Source organism: Ursus maritimus, unplaced genomic scaffold (genome assembly GCF_017311325.1).
Source record: "Ursus maritimus isolate PB19 unplaced genomic scaffold, ASM1731132v1 scaffold_2, whole genome shotgun sequence".
Lineage (NCBI taxonomy): Eukaryota > Metazoa > Chordata > Mammalia > Carnivora > Ursidae > Ursus > Ursus maritimus.
Window position 1 is genome coordinate 65876257 of NW_024424452.1, and position 19148 is coordinate 65895404.

The 19148-nt window shown below is 39.3% G+C and overlaps 1 protein-coding gene across 7 annotated transcripts in view; it reads right to left on the bottom strand.

Annotated features, from left to right (window-relative positions):
• The window catches only part of AKT3 (AKT serine/threonine kinase 3), a 306055-nt gene that overhangs the window by 140347 nt on the left and 146560 nt on the right, over positions 1-19148 (bottom strand). For all 7 annotated transcript variants that reach the window (XM_008694783.2, XM_040636074.1, XM_040636075.1 and 4 more), the window contains one exon: positions 3418-3529. In XM_008694783.2, the coding sequence (XP_008693005.1) occupies positions 3418-3529 (112 nt within the window). The remainder of the gene's footprint in view (positions 1-3417; positions 3530-19148) is intronic.

The window sequence follows — 19148 nt, forward strand, 5'->3', positions numbered from 1 at the left end:
TCAGTTTATTCTTTCTTCTAGTGTCAAGCTAAAATATACTCATGTACCACAACCCCTATTTGCTAGGCCTTGGATTCCAGAAACATGATTCCTTGATCCGACAGTTACTCCAAATGTCAACATTTCAGACACTTCTAGAATTGGAAGGCACCCCTAGTAAAAGAGTGAGCTCATCTCTCTGGGTTTCTTTCAGCCTTTCATAAAGTTTTGGTTCCATAATTCTTCACAGCCAAACTGCCCCGTGTATGCCCCCCCCCCTTTTTTTAACATTTTGTCCATCTTTTTGGAGAGTTCTTAGGTAGACTACTGACATAAATTAACTCATTCACCACAATTAAAATATATGTGTATGCTCTGCAAAAAGTATTGGGCCCAAATATCTCACAAATCAAAGAAAGCATGCAATCTTCTAATTCTAAGTAATGCTGGAAAATGTACTCAACTTAGAAAATAGAATGGAGACCCCCAGGAAGCAAGTAAATTTTCCTATTTAAAGTATATATACTACTTACATGAAAACAAATCAATTTTCATAAGCTGATCATTTATTTAAAAATAAACACTTAACTGAATTGTCTAACATGTGTATGCTACTAAAACTCAGTAAGCCATAGTGCAGTATGAACTTACAGTAATAAGGGAAACCCTGATACTGTAAATAAGTATAACAAAGTGTTACAGGTAAAATGATGACAAGTTAGCACTGAGAACAGTGGTGTTCTAAGAAAAACAATGTTAAGTCTGGAGGGGGGACCAAAGGAGAGGAATGATTTGTAAATGGGGAAGTATAAGATGAGCTGGTACAGGAAGAAACAAGCAAAGGAAGGTATTTCTGGCACAGGGGCAAAAAAGCCAGAAAGAGCCACAAGGGACAGGAGAATTAGGACTTGGAAAACTACAAGTAGTTCATTGTAGTTGTAACATAAGGCGGTATAAGCGTGCACATGAACATGTGGTGTGAGTGTAGCAGGGCCATCGCGGTGACAATGAAAGTGATTAGCTCTAAGAAAGGAAAATAATCTGGGTCTGTAAAGTGGATGTTCCAGTATAACAAAATAAACTATACATGAAAAATCATATTTGACAGTGAATAATTTGAAGTGCATTCATTAAAACCAGAAGAAAAAAAAATGGGTATGCTATCATGAAAATTATTACATATTATTTAAAAGCAAAAAAAATAAACAGACCATTCTACCTGAAAGGAAGAGACAAAATTACTATTTTCTGCAGATGTTATGCCTGCAAAAGCTAAGAACATTTTGAGAAAAAGAAAGAAAAAAAGCAGTAACTGAAGTTTTGCTTTACTCTATGTTTGCTTTTACCTGAAATTTTTTCCTTCCTTAATTTTCTTACTTCTAGTTAAGGCCTTTTCTTTCCCTTAGAAGTTAAGTTTTCTAAGGCTTCTCTAATTAAAACCATGTGGTCTTAGTGTGACAATGACAGAGAAATCAAAGGGGAAAAAAAAAGAAAAAAACCTAAATTACAAATATTTATTATGTATATATATGCCATCCATAATCAGTGAGTACAGAATGGATTATTCAATGAGAAGAAATGAAGAACGGAGCTGATACAATGGTCTCATCCTTTGGAAAAAGTAGATTTCAAACTTCTATGATGCAATAAAACAAATAGAAGACCTTTTTAGATAGATTAGAGACATATATTTCATTTACAATAAGAACGGATTTTAGACTGGCAGAACACAGAAAATACACAGCTTTTCCAGTTCTCACTACATTTTTCTAAGTCTTCATTAACATTAAAGTCATATAAAATCTCCAAGCACCAGATTCTAGACGAATGTAGAAAAACACACCCCATGGTAAATATAAAGACGCTGTTTTTTTCATTTTTACTAAAACTGCTTTCTTCTAGTCATAAATGCAAATAAAAACTGATAGTTCAGAAAAGTAGCGTGATATTTAAGTACAGGAACTATTTTAAAGTCTTAAGATACGGCGTAAATCCAGATTTGCAGACATAAATGGCAGAATTGATCATGCTTCATTCAATGGGATGTTATAAATCCATTAAGAATAATATTTTCAAAGAATGTACAGAGACATGGGAAAAGTTCCATTCATCCGGCCAGTCAACAAACACTATGCTGGATCCTGGACTGTGCTATAAAGAGATTATTGAGCAAGGAAGCTAGGGATCCTTGCTAGTCAAGAATCTCACAGTCTAGCGAGAAAAGCAAACAAAGATCACAGCGCTGATATACTTGATATAAAAGGTGCAGGGGGATATGCAGTCTATAGCAGGGAGACCCACCTCGTCTACAAGAGTCAGAGAAGGTTCTGTAGGAAAGGTGGTATTTGAAGCTCAGATCTGACAGATGAATAGGAATTAGCCCAGTCATGGTTACGCGTGGAAGCAGAAGCAAACGGAGGACTTAGCATATAGAAATGCCCAGGGAAGACAGGGGTGGACAGGGAGAAAAGGCATACGGAATTGTAGTGCACTCAAGACCTAAATACATCCACACAGAATAAGACTGGGAGCGTATAAAAGAAAATATGATCTGTCCTTAACTCTGGCTATAAAATTATGAGTAATTTCTAGTTCTTTTCTATTTTTCTTTCTTTTCTAATCACACATTACCATCTACTGTTTAACTGATCAAAAAGCATTATTAACATAATACTTTACTATTTACTAGATCTTACGGGAGGTAATTTTTGTTTGAAATCTTAGACAAGTCTCCTAAGACCTGCTTTATTCATTTGGAACATGAGGCTAGTAATATTTAACTCCACAAAGTTGCTGATTTGGATCAATCATGATAAGATCTGTGCAGGGAAATGGTTTTGTGGTTGTGGTTGTCCTGACTCAGTTACCACCAGATAAGAGGTTATTAAAACAGAACTGGGGGGTTGGGGCAGGGGTGGCAGGAATGAATAGATCAGGAAGATGACAATATGGCCCCAATGAAGTTGCCACTCCCCTCTTTAGCAATGAGGACAGTCGATGGCAATCAATCCTGGTACTGTTCTTCTCACGGAGCTTAGCCCCAATCTCAGAATCCTTCTAGCCTAATACTCCAGGCAGCCCCCTGCATAATGGCAATGTTACTTGAAACCTTTTGCTATTACTAGCCTCAAGATCCCAAATACGAACACAATCAATTCAACCATTTTTTAAAGGTAGTTTAATTACAAAAATGTCCCAATTTATATTTCAATTTTTAAATGTCCTGGTTTTTGTTAAGAAGAATACCTTACAGCAGCTCTAGAGGTTTTAATATGTCGCAAGCCTCTGTTATTCATCTATTATACCGGAAATAATTATTAAGGAACTATAGGGTTTTACAAATATTTCACATATATTTACAGATGGTGAAGTCAGATACACATATATCTTTATACCGATTGTTGCTTTTTCATGAAATAGGAAAAACAAGTTTCTTACCTTTCCTCTGGAGTATCTACATGAAACGTTCTCTCTATAACAGTGGTCCACTGGAGACATCTGATAATAAATGTGTTTGGCTTTGGTCGTTCTGTTTTCATTAACTGGCATTCTAGAAATAACATAAAATGTCTCTTTGAATATACTTACATTTAAACCAAGTAAATAGTCGAGAACGATAAGAGTTCCGTTCCAGGAGAAACCACTGCAACTTCACAGCTTTCCATGGACCTCCACTCAGGTTGTTCACAACTTGACCTCAATCTTCCTTTCCAAGCCAACATCCATTCTGGCCAACGATACTGGACGACTTAAGTTTCCCCAACTGCATCTTGCTCTGTCCTATATGGACGCCTTTGCTCCAGCTGCTCTTACCATCTGGAATGGTGTCCACTGATTCCACCCCTACCTGCATGTCATCACCTACACTCAAAAGCATACCTATTCTGGAAGGCCCAGATCCAATCCTACTCTTTCCATGAAGCCTTTCCTATCAACCTGGTCCTAAACCAAACCTTCCCCTCTCCATATTCTCATGACTTATTATTGTATCCCTCATTTTTCACTATCTTACATTATTATACATCATTTAAGAAGGTATCCTTATCCCTTACCTAGATTATATGCCTTTTGACCATATATACCACCTAAACTCTTAGTAATAACAGCCCATAGAGCCAGCTGGTCAAAAGGGATAAATTATGTCAGGGAGTATCTCGGAAGACTTCAAAGAAAAGTAGCATTTTGTAGTGGCTGGTGTGGATTCTAACACCAGTATTCCCGGATTCAATTTCTTTTCCTACCATGTAACCTTGAACAAGTTAATTAATCTCTTGGGTCTTCAGGTATTAAAGGGGAAACAAGTACCTACATCATAAAATTGGTGTGGGAATTGATAATAAATCAGTACAATACTCAGCATAGCGTATGACACATAATAAGTTTTCAATAGATGTTAGCTATTATTATCAGGTGTATACCTAAGCTGGTCTTTAAGGATACGTGGTATTGGACAACAATAGGGTTGTTTACGGACACTGCTCTTTGGAAGAAACAATTTCCCTGCAGCTGACAAAGTCAACTGTGTTTTCCGAGTGTCTGCCTATTCTGTCCCAGCTCCGTCATTAGCAACTAACAACTACCATCTCTCCATCTTTATAGGAACCAGTCATCAGCCACATTGGACTAGTTCATGGACTCCTTACACCAAAAAAGATCATTCACCCAAGGATCTCTGCTTCTCTTTTCTAACAAGATTTCATGGTGTCAGCCATCATCATCTCTGGGTTGACCAATACAAAAATCTGAACTTCTTTCCATCTTGGATCTGTATTTTGTGATACCCGTGATTAACTATACAGTGGATGTATCTACCTGGTTGAATTATTGGTTCCTAAAACCTACTATGTTTCCTCCTGATTCTGTTCCTCCTCCTGGCTTTCCTAATTTTCTACCATCCAGACTGAAAACATGGGGTGCTCTTGTATGATGCTGGTAATATACGCCATCAGCTGGCTTTTTACCAGGGATGCAGTTCTACTCCAGACTCTCACTGCTGAATGCCTCAGCCTCCCCAGGTGCATAAAGCTCTCCCTACTCAGAAACACGGAAGGGCTAGATCCATTACTTAAGGCTAGGAAGTGTCTTGGAAAGACGTCGGAACTCGGGACTATGATGAGCACAGCGGGAGGTACAGAAGTGCTGAGTCACTCACTATACTGCATTCCTGACATAAATATTACACTGTAAACTAGCTAACCAGAATTGAAATAAAAACTTAAAAAATTAATAAAAGACATCTGAACTCATCCAAAAGCAAACCGATCTCTCCCACCATCAGTCTACTGCCAACCTCTGCTACAGCTCAGACGGCAGCTCCTCCATCCTCTCAAGTGCTCAGGGCAAAAGCCCTGGACTCGCCCTTAAGACCTTCTCTCTTTTCTCTTGTCTCATCCTGGAAATCCTGTTGCCTCCGCTTTCAAAATATATCCAGTATCATTTCTCACCTCTTCCGCTATTATCGGAACAAATCACCATGATCTCTCACGTGAGCACTCTGAAAACTCTAGAACAGCTCTCCCTGCCCCTCACTAGATTGTTCTCAAAGCATGCAGCAGAAGCCTTCTTAACATGATCGACTGCAAAAATATACATATATATCCTACAGTGTTTCCAATTCACTAAGAATAGAAAACAAAGGCCTTTCAATGATTAACAGGGGTCCTACATGATCTGGGCCTCCCACCTACCCCACTTAAGTTTCTGACCTCCTCACCTAGTTAGTATTCTCTCTCAGGTCCCTCTGCCACTCCCTCCCCCCAGCTTCCATGCATTTCCTCGAATATGTACTGCACCCTCTCTCCCAGCATTCTGCCTGCTCACACAGCCCACAGCTAACCCCTCACCACCTTCAAGTCTCAGATCAGATCTCACCCTCTCACAGACGCCAACCTTGACCTTGCTACTAAACACTGTACTCTGCACTCCTCATCCAGGACTCTCCCACCCCTCTTACCTGCTCTACGTTTTATTTCATACCATGTTATCTTCAAACATATGAAATGACTTAGTATCTTTTTTGCTTACTGTCTTCTCAACAAGAACGTAAGCTCCACTGATATATTCTTAGCACCAAGAACTGTGCCCATCTGTGCGTAAATAGTGTTTATTTTTTTAAAGATTCTATTTATTTATTTGACAGAGAGAGAGAGAGAGCACAAGCAGGGGGAGCAGCAGGCAGAGGGAGAAGCAGACTCCCCGTTGAGCAGGGAGCCCGACAAGGGGCTCGATCCCAGGACCCTAAGATCACGACCTGAGCTGAAGGCAGACGCTTCACCGACGAAGCCACTCAGGCGCCACAACGGTGTCTGTTTTTCCCCACAGCAGACACTTAATGAATGAATACTGTCCAAATGGATTAATTCAGATAGTAAATAATCCAATAAGAAGGTAATTTTGATGATATAAGAAAGAGGAGTACATTTCTGGAGCAACTTCCTTCTACAGTCAAGAAGGGATGGGATCTGCTAGACAAGTAGAGGGCTGGCCCTCGTCAGGAGTATAGACAGGCTAGTGATGGAACAAGACACTGAGACAAAAGGGCCCAAATACAGTCAAGGGTAAACATGGCAAGCAGGAGCTGGTAGAAATGATTTTCCTGTGGCTTCTATTGTTTTCAGTGAATTGGGATGTAAAGCCGTCTTTAAGAATCAGGTTGGAAGAGCGAACAGACTAGGGAAATACAACATGACAGCTGGGCAGCATCAGGGGCCCGCGGGAATGTCATGACCAAGAATTCAAGCTAGTGGCAGGCATCATGGCTCTGTATTCCCCCAAACAGATTCAGCACCATGGGTGCAGGTGGGGCACAGAGCACTGGATTAGAGCAAAGCTGTAATTTAACCAAATAAGGTTTGGCAAAGCAAGAAAGAGAAGAGAGGATGCGAGACACCTTGGTTGAGAGAATCAACTGATGAATTTAAACTGGGTAAGGAGGAAAGCGAGAAGAACCTGGTGGTGTGTGTAAGAAAATGAAAAGGTGGCAGATTCGACAGATCATCGAATCTACTGTTTCACGGTTGGATATTGAACAGTCATGTTACATACCTTTTGAAATATGAATGTTAAAAAATACCAAATACAGAATGCCAATTTATATTCTTGTTTGAAATTTGAAAGTTTTAAAATACCAATACTATAAATAGGTATAGTTTACATGCATCCCTATCAAGCACAGACCCAATATGATTCTCTTTGAAGACCATTGTTCTTCCAATATATTTCCTTCTTCACAAAACTCCTATTAAGTTCCTGGCCAGGGTTTAATCCAGGTTAACGTGATGTCGTATAGAGAAGCTCCTGAGAAATTAGGAATTACGTGCACCACTCCCCCCCACCGCGCCTGTGACGTGACAGCACATGAGGGGACACTGTAAATACCTCATGACTGAAGGGACTGAGCGGCTTTTAATGTAAAGAAGGAAGGACAGACACTTCAAAGATGAGCAGACCTGACAGAAATACTCGCGAATGAACTCTATGAAGCAGAAACAGGAAGAACAGAAAAGGAAAGAAGGCCCCACCCAAGTCCACCTACACTTCAGTTGTACGGATCTTGTGGTAATGTCAAGGTGACTAGGACAAGAGACTTTAAAATCAGAGCGCCAGACCCAAATCCAGCCTCTCTCACACCAGCAGCGGGGTGACCCTAAGCAAAGTGCACCTCCAAGCCCCCAGGTTTTCAGCTTTAAAGGACCTGGAATTAAAATAAGATTTTAAAAGAAGCATATTTTCAACATTATACCTAAATGAAGTTTAAATGGTAAAATTTTAAAAACTTCTCCATGCTATAATCCAACAAGCTATTTAAAATACTACATATGGAATTCTAAGTGATTATCAATTACTGTAACTTGCAAAAAGGATAATAGAAGTGATTAATTTCCATTCTCAAGCAGACCACTGAAAAGGAGCTGTTTAGAAATGAATAAAATATTTGTATTTACAAAAAAGATGGTTTTAGAAAAATATTAAAATAATAATATAGTCACCTCACAGTAGTTACACACAACTTGGCTATTTTGACCAAATATGCTGAATATTCATGGACTCAATGACATATGCCAATTACGGGCCAAGCACTATGAAGATCCTGAGCATAGTAAGAAAAATGAGTAAGAAACTCTATATACAGCACATACCAAACTCTGTTATTCCTCATTCTGACACATGTAATGATAAAGTAATATTTCACAAGTGGTATAAAGGTTTCAATCAGGTCCTTCTGAAGCCTAGTTGAACAAAAATGTTATTATAAACAACGAGTAAAATAGAAATAAGCCTATATTTCATATGTTTTGATATGAAATACTCTATAAATGAATCCTATTTCTAACTAATACTAAATTGGGACGGTAAAAGAGAGAAGCAGCTACCAAAAGCTGGCTCAAGATAGTCAAGCGGTACTTGGCTAAGAAGACACTCTACCTCCGAATCTCAGGGTTTACTGTTGTACAGAAACTCAGTTAAAGAGCTGAGTCTGAATTCAGAACACTTGACACTTTAAATCACCAAGTTTGAACAAGTGGGCCAGTAAACGGGAAAACTTTGGGTTCTTTTATGTATGCTAGCCATAATATGAAATCATGAACACATCCTACAGCTTCCCCTAAAATGAAGAAAAATATGGAAGTTTTCAGAACATGGTTCATGTCTGAACTCTCATTCATAAAGGGGACTCTTATTCCTTTTTTTTTTCAATATTGTATTTTTTAAATTTAAATTTAAATTCGATTAGCCAACATATAGTACACATCATTAGTTTCAGATGTAGAGTTCAATAATTCATCAGTTGTGTATAACACCCAGTGCCACATCACGTGCTCTCCTTAATACCCATCACCTGGTTACCCCATCCCCCCACCACCTCCCCTTCTGCAACCCTCAGTTTGTTTCCCAGAGTCAAGAGTCTCTCATGGTTTGTCTCCCTCTCTGATGACTTCCTATTCAGTTTTCCCTCCCTTCCCCTACAGTCCTCTGCACTGTTTCTTATATTCCATGTGTGAGTGAAACCATATGGTAACTGTCTTTCTCTGACTGAATTATTACTCAGCATAATACCCTCAGCATAATAATACCCTCCAGTTCCATCCACTCAGCATAATACCCTCCAGTCCCATCCGCTCTTATTCTTAAAGGGAATAGTGGTTAATAAATAGATTAGCTAATATTTCTTTAGAAGAATATTTTCCTTTTAATTAAGTAAAGGTACCAATTCAAGCTGGGCCACATCAAAATTTTAAAACCCAAAGCAGCAGCTTAGAATAGCAATACTAAAAAGCTATTACCCAAATGATTAGCTATGATTTCTGGAACTATTTAACACATAAGAAAAAAGTATGTGTTCTTATATGAAATGCCAGGTAGCTAACTCTTATTATATCACAGCCCATAATACTTTCCAGCAAAGTATTTGTTCCACTGGTACTTGAGTTAGTTATACTAAATTCACATGAGCAAGTTAAGCTACAAGCTAAATTTCAAGTGTTCTGTTTATTTTTACATGTTCTGAGCCACCAATGACCAAGTTTATTTGAAGCTGTAATTACTCTGTAAACCTGGAGGCCAATTAGAGGATGGTAACATGCCAGATCAAAAAAATATATGCCAAAAAGAATTTTTTTCTATCACCTGTTCAGAATTTATTAAAAATATTAGATTTTATTTCAACCTCTATAACCTTTTAAATACTAAATTTCTTTTAAAAATGCTTTCTAACAGTCAACGTGAAAAAAATATAGACTCCATTTATAATTAAATCACATAACGAACTAATGCCGTCAGTTATAATGATCATAACGAGAATGTATATTTGAGCCCCCAAATATAATACTATTGTGGATATTCTTTAAAGGGGCCAGAAAGCATTTCTTCCTTTTGTTGCCCTGCTTCTCCCTCTCCCACTCCCCCTGCTTGCGTTCCCTCTCTCGCTGTCTCTGTCAGATAAATAAATAAAATCTTAAAAAATAAATAAGGTTTTTACTACCTAAGCAAGAAAAGCATAGTGTGCAATTAAGACTCAATGCATCAATCCTAAAGAGATTCATTCGGTCCACAGAGAGAGGAGTGGGGCAGGTGCGCTGGTAAAGAGCAGGTCCCGCGGAGGATACGTGTTCTGTGATCACTATGTGTCAGGCACCGCAGGCCCTGCTGGTTCCTCAGTGTCCCCCATTTCATCCGGAGGACATGCCTATGAGGCTTTCTTGTCCTCTGTCCCATAAATGAATGAACCGAGACTAGCCAAATAACTTCCCCCAAAACACACAGTTTGTAAGACACTGTATAGGGATTCACCCTCAGGTCTATCTGAATCCAAATTCCATGCTCTTCTGGAAAGAATAAACTGCTAGGAAAAGGGTCTTAAAGGCTAGTAGCCACCCGTCCAAGGGATGGGGCAGTCCTCTCCATCTTCTACACCTCCCATACCTTCCCAGTGCATGACGCTCCTCCCTTCTAGGACATCTCTTCTCCTACAAAGAAATCCAGGACATTTCCCACCTGAGAGGGCCCCAAAGCATTTGCTCCTGGCTCTGAACACAGCCTAAGGATGGACAGGTATGAGGATTATTCCCTAGCAGGATCCAGACCCTGGCACTTCCTGTTTCTCCAAGTAGGCATGTAGAGGGAGGGTGACCGAGAATGAGGAGCAGAAGGGAAAGAAGAAGGTAGTTAAGAAGGCAGCAGAACCCCTGGGTGCTCTTGCTGCTGGGTCTTACACCCTGCGATACCAATTAAAGCTAGTAAGATTCCTCAATTATTGATGATGGAAAAGTAATCGCCAAACTTGCACTGATCCAGCTCCATGTTTCTAGTGGTTTCTGTCTGAAACATCTCTCTGGTACCCAGAGTCAACATAGCCTTCTCCATCTAAGGAAACAGGAGAGAAATCCAGGACGTTCTTACACTGTATCTCATTACACAACAAATTCTGTAAGTGAGGGAGTGGGACTGTGTTACTAACACTACACTGTTTCTCACTTTCTGAATACACATTTCAAATTCTGACATTTTAACTACCGTAAACTTCATTACCCTCATTTTAACGTGGGATACTATTTGTGGACTGAAATCATGACAGGTTAAAGTGAACCTCTCCTGGCACATTTTTCTTTAACGAATATGGTCACCACAGAAACCACCCTTTACCGGAAGTAGACTTTCAGAGCCGACATGTTTCCCAGCAGCGTTCCTCCATCTTGTCCTGTCCTCCAAATCCTGCCTCTATTTAAACAAACAAAGGAAACATCCCCAGGGTCCTCTACAACAACTGCTCTCTGCCCACACTCCGCACACTTGAAATTTCAAGTAAAAATAGACTATGGTCACTGTGGGACAATAATTAAGATACGAAGCGACGTAAGGCATTTACTAACGAGAGTTACAAGGGTCAGCAAAACATGTAGGTGACTCAAAACACATGACCAGGCAAGTTGCTTTTGGGGTTTGTTTTCTGTAGTATTATAGCCATGGACTCTTTTTTTTTTAATTGTGGTAAAAAACCATCAACAACAACAAACCACAAAACAAAAAGTTACCACTTTAACCCTTTTGAAATGTACAATTCTATGGCATTATGTACATTCACAACGCTGTGCAGCCAAGCTGGTGTTTGAACTCACTGCTGTATTTACTCTCATTATATAAATCATCTATGCTTACTATAGGAAAAGTCATAAACAGGTATAGCTAAAATGAAAAGAAAATTAACCATCATCCTACCACACAGGTATAACCTTTGTTAATGGTTTAATGTATATCCTTTCAGCTCTTTTCTAAGCGTTTTTTAAAAATCACAATGAGACCAGGGGCGCCTGGCTGGAGCCGTTGATTAAGTGTCCAACTCTTGGTTTCGGCTCAGGTCATGATCTCGGGGTCCTGGGATCAAGACTCGCATCGGGCTCCCTGCTCAGCAGAGTCTGCTTCTCCCTCACCCTCTGTCTCTCTCTCTCCAAAACAACTAAATAAATCTTTAAAATTAAAAAAAAAAAAAAAAACAGAGATAGAGACCATAACATATGGGACATATTAGGTGAGTGCTCTGTTCATTTCATATGTTGCGAATTTTTCATTTAGATAAATGAAGGTCTCCATCATCCCACTGAACCGTGGCTCAGAGCCCTACTATACTCAGATATCACAGTAGGCAGCTTATTATAATAATTCACGAAACAAATAGAAGGGGACCATCAGACGTAAACAGGATGACATCTAACCATTTTAACATAGCTTGCTATTGGATACTATGTTAAAATCTGAAAAATAATCATAAGCACCAGTTTTGTTTTAACGAAACAAGAAAAACTAATTCAGATTTGAAATATGATGAAAGTGGGATTTGACAGCAAAATTTTAAAAGAATCTGACAAGAATGTATATTAGATTCCAACTTTTCTATGGACAAGGTCCATGCTTTTTCATTACCTAGTCCTGTGCCTAACACAGCCAGTCTCAAATGAGCAAACATAACGAGAGAATATAGGACGAATTCAGTCATGTAACTAGTGAAATGACACTTCATTGAAGCCACCAGCAGAGACTTCCAGAACAGGGGACTTTCCACAAGTCAAACAGCCTCGTCTCTTTACTGAATGAATGTAACCAAAGTGGGGGTGTTGGTAGAGGACACGGAACTCTTCCAGACCAGTAGAGGCTTAAGAGACATGCCCATCAAACACATCATGTGGTCCTTAAACAAGCCAGCTGTTAAAGATATTTTAGGTGATAACCAGGGAAACCCGAATATGAATTTTTTATTTGATAATATTAAAGATTTCTCAGTTTTATTAGGTGGATAGTGGTACTGCAATTATGTGGGGGAAATTCCTTATTGTTTACAGAGATCTGTACTCAAGAATTCAGGTATAAATGTTGTTAATATCCTAATTTACATTAAATATTTTAACAAAATGATAATGTAAGTCTGGTGAAATGATAACTGTTAAGTCTAGGTAATGGATATAGGAGAGTCCAAGCAGCTATTCTATTTATCTGTATGTCTGACATTTCCCATCATAAAAAGTCAAAAATATGTCAAATAATATTAGATTTCTTCCTCAGAGTACAGACCAAAATAAACTACCAAAGGCTGACAGTGGAAAAGGAAATTATTTTTAAAATATAAAATATACAGGAGAGTATCAAAAATAAAGCCACTTCTAGTTAATTAAACTCATTTAATGCAATTGAAACTTCAGAATATTTCATCGGGCACTGAAGTTGATAGGAATCACTGCTGGAATAATCAGCTTTTTTAGCATCGACTCTCATTTACAACTTAAATGCCTTGCGCACGGAGTGCTGCTTTCCCTCCCCTAACTGCCCTTGCTACTCAACACCACGAGCTACAGTCGTGGCCTTTGTCTGTCACCTCTCCCTAACCAACCAGCAAGGCTGTGGTTAGGGTCTCCCCTAAAATCCCCTCATCAGACATCTTCTCCTTGTTCTCATTTCTGAGCTGCACCTAATGTTCTTAGTCCCCCTCCTTCAGGTCTCCCCCCCTCCACTCCATGGTCCCCAGGACACCAACTCGCCCAGCTTCGCGTCCATCTCTCTGACCACTCCTGAGTATTTTCTTAGCATCTCTTCTCCCAACTGAGCTGCTCCCTTAGGCTCAGTGCTTTGTGTTACATGTTTCTTTTCTGATAATTTTGTCCTTGGTAAATTCAGACACTCATTAAGCGAATATTTATTGTGTGCCCAAAGCATGTCAGGCAACAAGCTAGGCACTGCGGGTACAGCGGTGAACGAAACGAAGGCCCTGTTTTTCATATCACTTGGATTTTACTGAGCGGAGGAGTAGTCAAGCAATAACCAAGCAAAACCATTAAATTGTCACAGAGCGGGCGCTCACAAGGATTACGAAGAGAAACGAGGCAGGGCAACAAGCTGAAACGACAGGGAGATGGTACTACTTTAGAAGGAGGGTTAGAAAGGGCTTCTCTCAGTAGAAGGTGGGAAGAGCGACGCGGCTGGAAGGAACAGGAAGTACAAGGACCCACAGCTGGAAGGAGCCCACAGGCGTGTCTGAGAAACAGCAAGGAGGCCAGGGTGGCTGGAGGAAAACTGAGTTCAGAACACGGTAGGAAATGAGGTTAGAAAGATCTCAGATGATCTGGTGAGGGCTGCAGATGTAATCCTGGGGAGGTTCTCTTGGGGCTTTGCCTCAAATGTCACCCGATGTCTGATGATTCTCAAACCTGAACCTTCCATATGGCAAAGCTGGCAACTCTCTCCTGAGGCCCTATTATTACCTCATTCTCAACATACCTAAACAGGTTTCATTTTGTGTTTTTGTTTTCTATTCTTCAAACTGAAAATTACCACATTGACACAGAGTTTCTACTCAACTTATTTCTGTGTCATTTTCCTGATCACCCAAGAAACACACAGTCAGTCATCCTTGACACTCTTCCAACACATAGCTAAGCCAGCAACCTTCATCTTAATAATTCTTTCATAATGTCTCTTTCCACTGATGACAGCCAACCAGACGCTTACCACCAAAATCTGGACCCCTGAAATGGCTTCCCAGACGGTCCCCTTTGCCCACCCTCCTCCCTGTCCAAGGTGTCCCACATATTACCAACCTGATTAGTCTGACTCAAACTCTTATTCCATAGGTCATTATCCTCAAAAATCTACTAGTTTCTGCAAGAGAAAGCTCAATCCCATTAATCTGACTTTTAAAGCTACTCATAAGCAAGCTGGAACCTTTTTATTTATTTTTTATTATTTTTTAAAGCTTTTATTTGTTTATTTGACAGAGAGAGAGAGAGAGGAAACATAAACAGGGGGAGCAGCAGAGGGAGAAGCAGACTCCCCGCTGAGCAGGGAGCCCAGCACGGAACTCGATTCCAGGACCCAGGGATCATGACCTGAACTGAAGGCAGATGTTTAACGACCGAGCCACCCAGGCGTCCCAAGCCGGAATCTTTTTAAAACTTTATTCCTTACCATAAAAGCAATGAGTACTCTACCAGAAAAACTACTAAAATTGATAAATGAATTCAGTAAAGTCACAGGATATAAAATTAAAATCCAGAAATCTGTTGCACTTCTGCACGCTAATAATGAAGTAGCAGGGGCACTTGCACCTGGGGGGCTCAGTCGGTTAAGACTCTGACTCATGATTTTGGCTCAGGTCATAGTCTCAGGGTCATGAGATCGAGCCTCACGTTGGGCTCCACGCTGTGTGGAGTCTGCTTCAGATTCCCTCTCCCTCTCCCTCTGCCCCTCCCACTCACGCTCTCTCTCAAAAATAAATAAATAAGTCTTTTTTAAAAAAATCAAGTATCAGAGAGAGAAATCAAAAAATCCCCTTTACAACTGCACCAAAAACAATGAAATATCTAGGAATAAACTTAATTAGCCAAGGAGGTGAAACACCTGTACTCCAAAAACTACAAAACACTGAAGAAAGAAATTGGAGACAACACAGATAAATGAAAAAAGAATCCATCCTCATGGATTGAAAGAATAAATATTGTTAAAATGTCCATTCTACCCAAAGCAATCTACAGATTTAATGCAATCCCTATCAAAATATCAACAGCAGTTTTCACAGAACTAGAACAAATAATCCTAAAATTTGTGTGAAACCACAAAAGACCCCAAGTAGCCAAAGCAATGTTAAGCAAGAACAAAGCTGGAAGTATCACGATCCCAGATTCCAAGTTATACTAGAAATCTGTAGCCATCCAAACAGTATGGCACCGGCACAAAAACACATGCATAATAAATCAGTGGAACAGAGACCCCAGAAATAAACCCATATTCATTTCTTCATTTTATCTGTAACAAAGGATGCTAGAATATCCAATGGGGGAAAAGACAGTCTCTTCATCAACAATGGTGTTGGGAAAACTGGTCAGCAACACGAAAAAGGATGAAACCGGACCACTGTCTTACACCACACACAAAAATAAACTAAAAATGGATTTAAGACCTAAGTGTGAGACCTGAAACCATAAAACTCCTAGAAGAGAACACAGGCAGTAATGTCTCTGACATGAGCCACAGAAACATTTTTCTAGCTGTGTCTCCTGAGGCAAGGGAAACAAAAGCAAAATTAACCTACTGGGAATACACCAAAATTAAAAGCTTCTTCACAGCAAAGCAAACCATCCACAAAACAAAAAGGCAACCTACTGAATGGGAGAAGATATTTGCAAATGACATATCCAATAAGGGGTTAATATCCAGAATATATAAAGACCTTACACAACTCAACACAAAAAAACCCCAAAATAATTTGATTTAAAAAATGGGCAGAAGAGGGGCGCCTGGGTGGCACAGCAGTTAAGCGTCTGCCTTTGGCTCAGGGCGTGATCCCAGCGTTATGGGATCGAGCCCCATATCAGGCTCTTCTGCTATGAGCCTGCTTCTTCCTCTCCGACTCCCCCTGCTTGTGTTCCCTCTCTCACTGGCTGTCTCTATCTCTGTCCAATAAATAAATAAAATCTTAAAAAAAAAAAAAAAACGGGCAGAAGAGCTGAATAAACATTTTTCCAAAGAAGACAAGCAGATAGCCAACACAGACATGAAAAGATGCTCAACATCAGTCATCATTAGGGGAAATGCAAACCAAAACCACAATGGATATCACCTCACACCTGTCAGAATGACTAGAATCAAAAAGACAAGAAACAACCAATGTTGCTAAGGTTGTGGAGAAAAGTGAACCTTTATAGACTATTGGTGGAAAGAGAAACTGGTACAGCCACTATGGACAACTGTATGATGGTCCCCAAACAAATTAAAAATTGAACTACCGTATGAACCAGCAATCCCATTCCTGGTTATATAACCCAAAAAATTAAATCTGTTCATAACAGCATGATTTATAACAGCCAACTTATGGAAACAACCCAACTTCCCTATGACGGATGAATGGATAATGAAAATGTGATATATATATATATATATATATATATATATATATATATATACACACCTGTGATTTCATGGATGAACATGGATGACATTGAGGGCATCACAGTAAGTGAAATAAACCAGAAAGAGACAAATCTTGTATGGTATCACGTGTGGAGTGTAAAAAACAACAGGGTACTTTCTCCTTATCCATCCTTCTTTCCTTCCTTCCTTCCTTCCTTCCTTCCTTCCTTCCTTCCTTTCCTATCTATCTATCTATCTATCTATCTATCTATCTATCTATCTATCTATCTAATCTTCACTGTCCCTTAAACATTCCCTGATTCTCCTTTTTCTTTAGGGTACAACACAATGATTCAACAGCTCCATCTGTTATGCTGGGCTCCCCACAAGTGTAGCTGCCGTCCATCACCACACAACACTATTACAATACCATGACATATTCCCTGTGCTATACCTTTTAGTCTGTGACTTACTCACTCTAAAGCCTATACCTCCCACTCCTCTTCTCCCATTTTGTCCATGCCCCCCAACCCTCCTCTCTGGCAACCATCAGTTTGAGCTCTGTATTTACGGGTCTGCTTCTGCTTTTGTTTGAGTTCTAAAAATCTCCCTGAGTATTAACTTCAGGATTTAATTCACACTGCTTCCCTCACCTGAAACACTTTCCTTCCCTTCTACCTCAACTCTGGTCCCTGAAAATCTCAAATGACCCCAGTCCTTACTCTCTACTCCTGAAGATGTAGTGCACTTAACACGCATACTCCACACGCTGGAACCTGATCACGCACCATTACGCAGACTGTTTCATGGGCATCTCCTTAACTGTACTGTAAGCTTTGGGGGACAGGGTACTTCTAATTGTTGTTTCATTCATCACAGCCAGAATTCAAACAAGCTTCAGAAAACACTTCTGATGCAACAGACCTTATGACAACTAATCCTCTTTTTCTTGTAAAAGAATCTCAATATTTTCAAGTTCATATGCCTTTAGAAATACAATTTACTTTATGATTCCTCCCCTCTCACCCAATCTTACTTATTTCTTCAAAATCTAATTGTACAGTTCAGTTTACATATGTGTATAAACAAATCCTGATAACTTCAATTTGAAAAAAAAGGACTTAAAGCCTAATCAAATCCTTAATTGTACAATTACAACTCTAACACTTAAGAGATAGCTTTCTTTCCCTAGTAGGAAGGATTAGATTTAGATTATAGAACGGTTAAAAAGGATTTTTTCCTTGGAGAAAAAAGGCAGGCCTATCTATTCAGAGTAAAGCACAGAACTGCCCAAAAAACCAATGAATTTCGGAAGATTATAAACCAACAATCCTATTAATTTCACTAAAAACATAGGCCAGTGGTGGGTATTAAGGAGGGCACGTATTGCATGGAGCACTGGGTATTATACGCAAACAATGAATCATGGAACACTACATCAAAAACTAAGGATGTACTGTATGGTGACTAACATAACATAATAAAAAAATTTTTTTTTAATTTTTAAAAAATAAATAAAAAAAACACCCACATACAAAGATAACCAAAGAGTTATTATTACATCTGACCTATCTGGAAAACCCTTAAATTCTTGTAACTTTAAGGAGAAGATAGATATCTCTCCGTTTCCATTCTGGAATTCTGACTCCAAATAAGTTATCCTGACTTTAAAAGGTTTGAATCGCTACCGGAAAGAAGCCTCTGGGTCTTTACTGTAGCACAAAAACACTTCATTTCAAACTCGGGTCTAAGCGGTGTATTGCACAGCAAATGAAAAGCCTACTTTGGACCAATCAGTTCATTCGGCTCCAAAAAAATCTCATCTTCAATCTTTCCACTTTACATCAGTAGGGAAACTTTGCTTTCCACTACATATTTATCCAAAACATATTCTTTTTAAAGAATTAAGTCCTAAGTCATTATTTTGGCCTATTATCAGCTGCTTCACCACAACACTAAGATTTTACATGCACTATTTTCTCACTTAATCTTCCCAATAACGTTTCAGAGTATTTTTGTCGTTTCCATTCCACAATAAGAAAATGGAGTCCGTCTCGTTTTTAAGTCGCTTGTTCAAAACCATCAAGTCATTAAGATAGTAAAATGGAGTCTCTAATCCAGATTCTCTAGCCCTAAATCCGTGGCTCTCCCGAGTATGGCACACACTGTTTTAGGACTGTTAGCTAAGTACAAGAGAGGAAGTGCAATTTTATTTTCTTATAACAAGCTCTGTACACTACACTTACTTGTTTTCTGCAATTAAATTGACAGAAACAGGT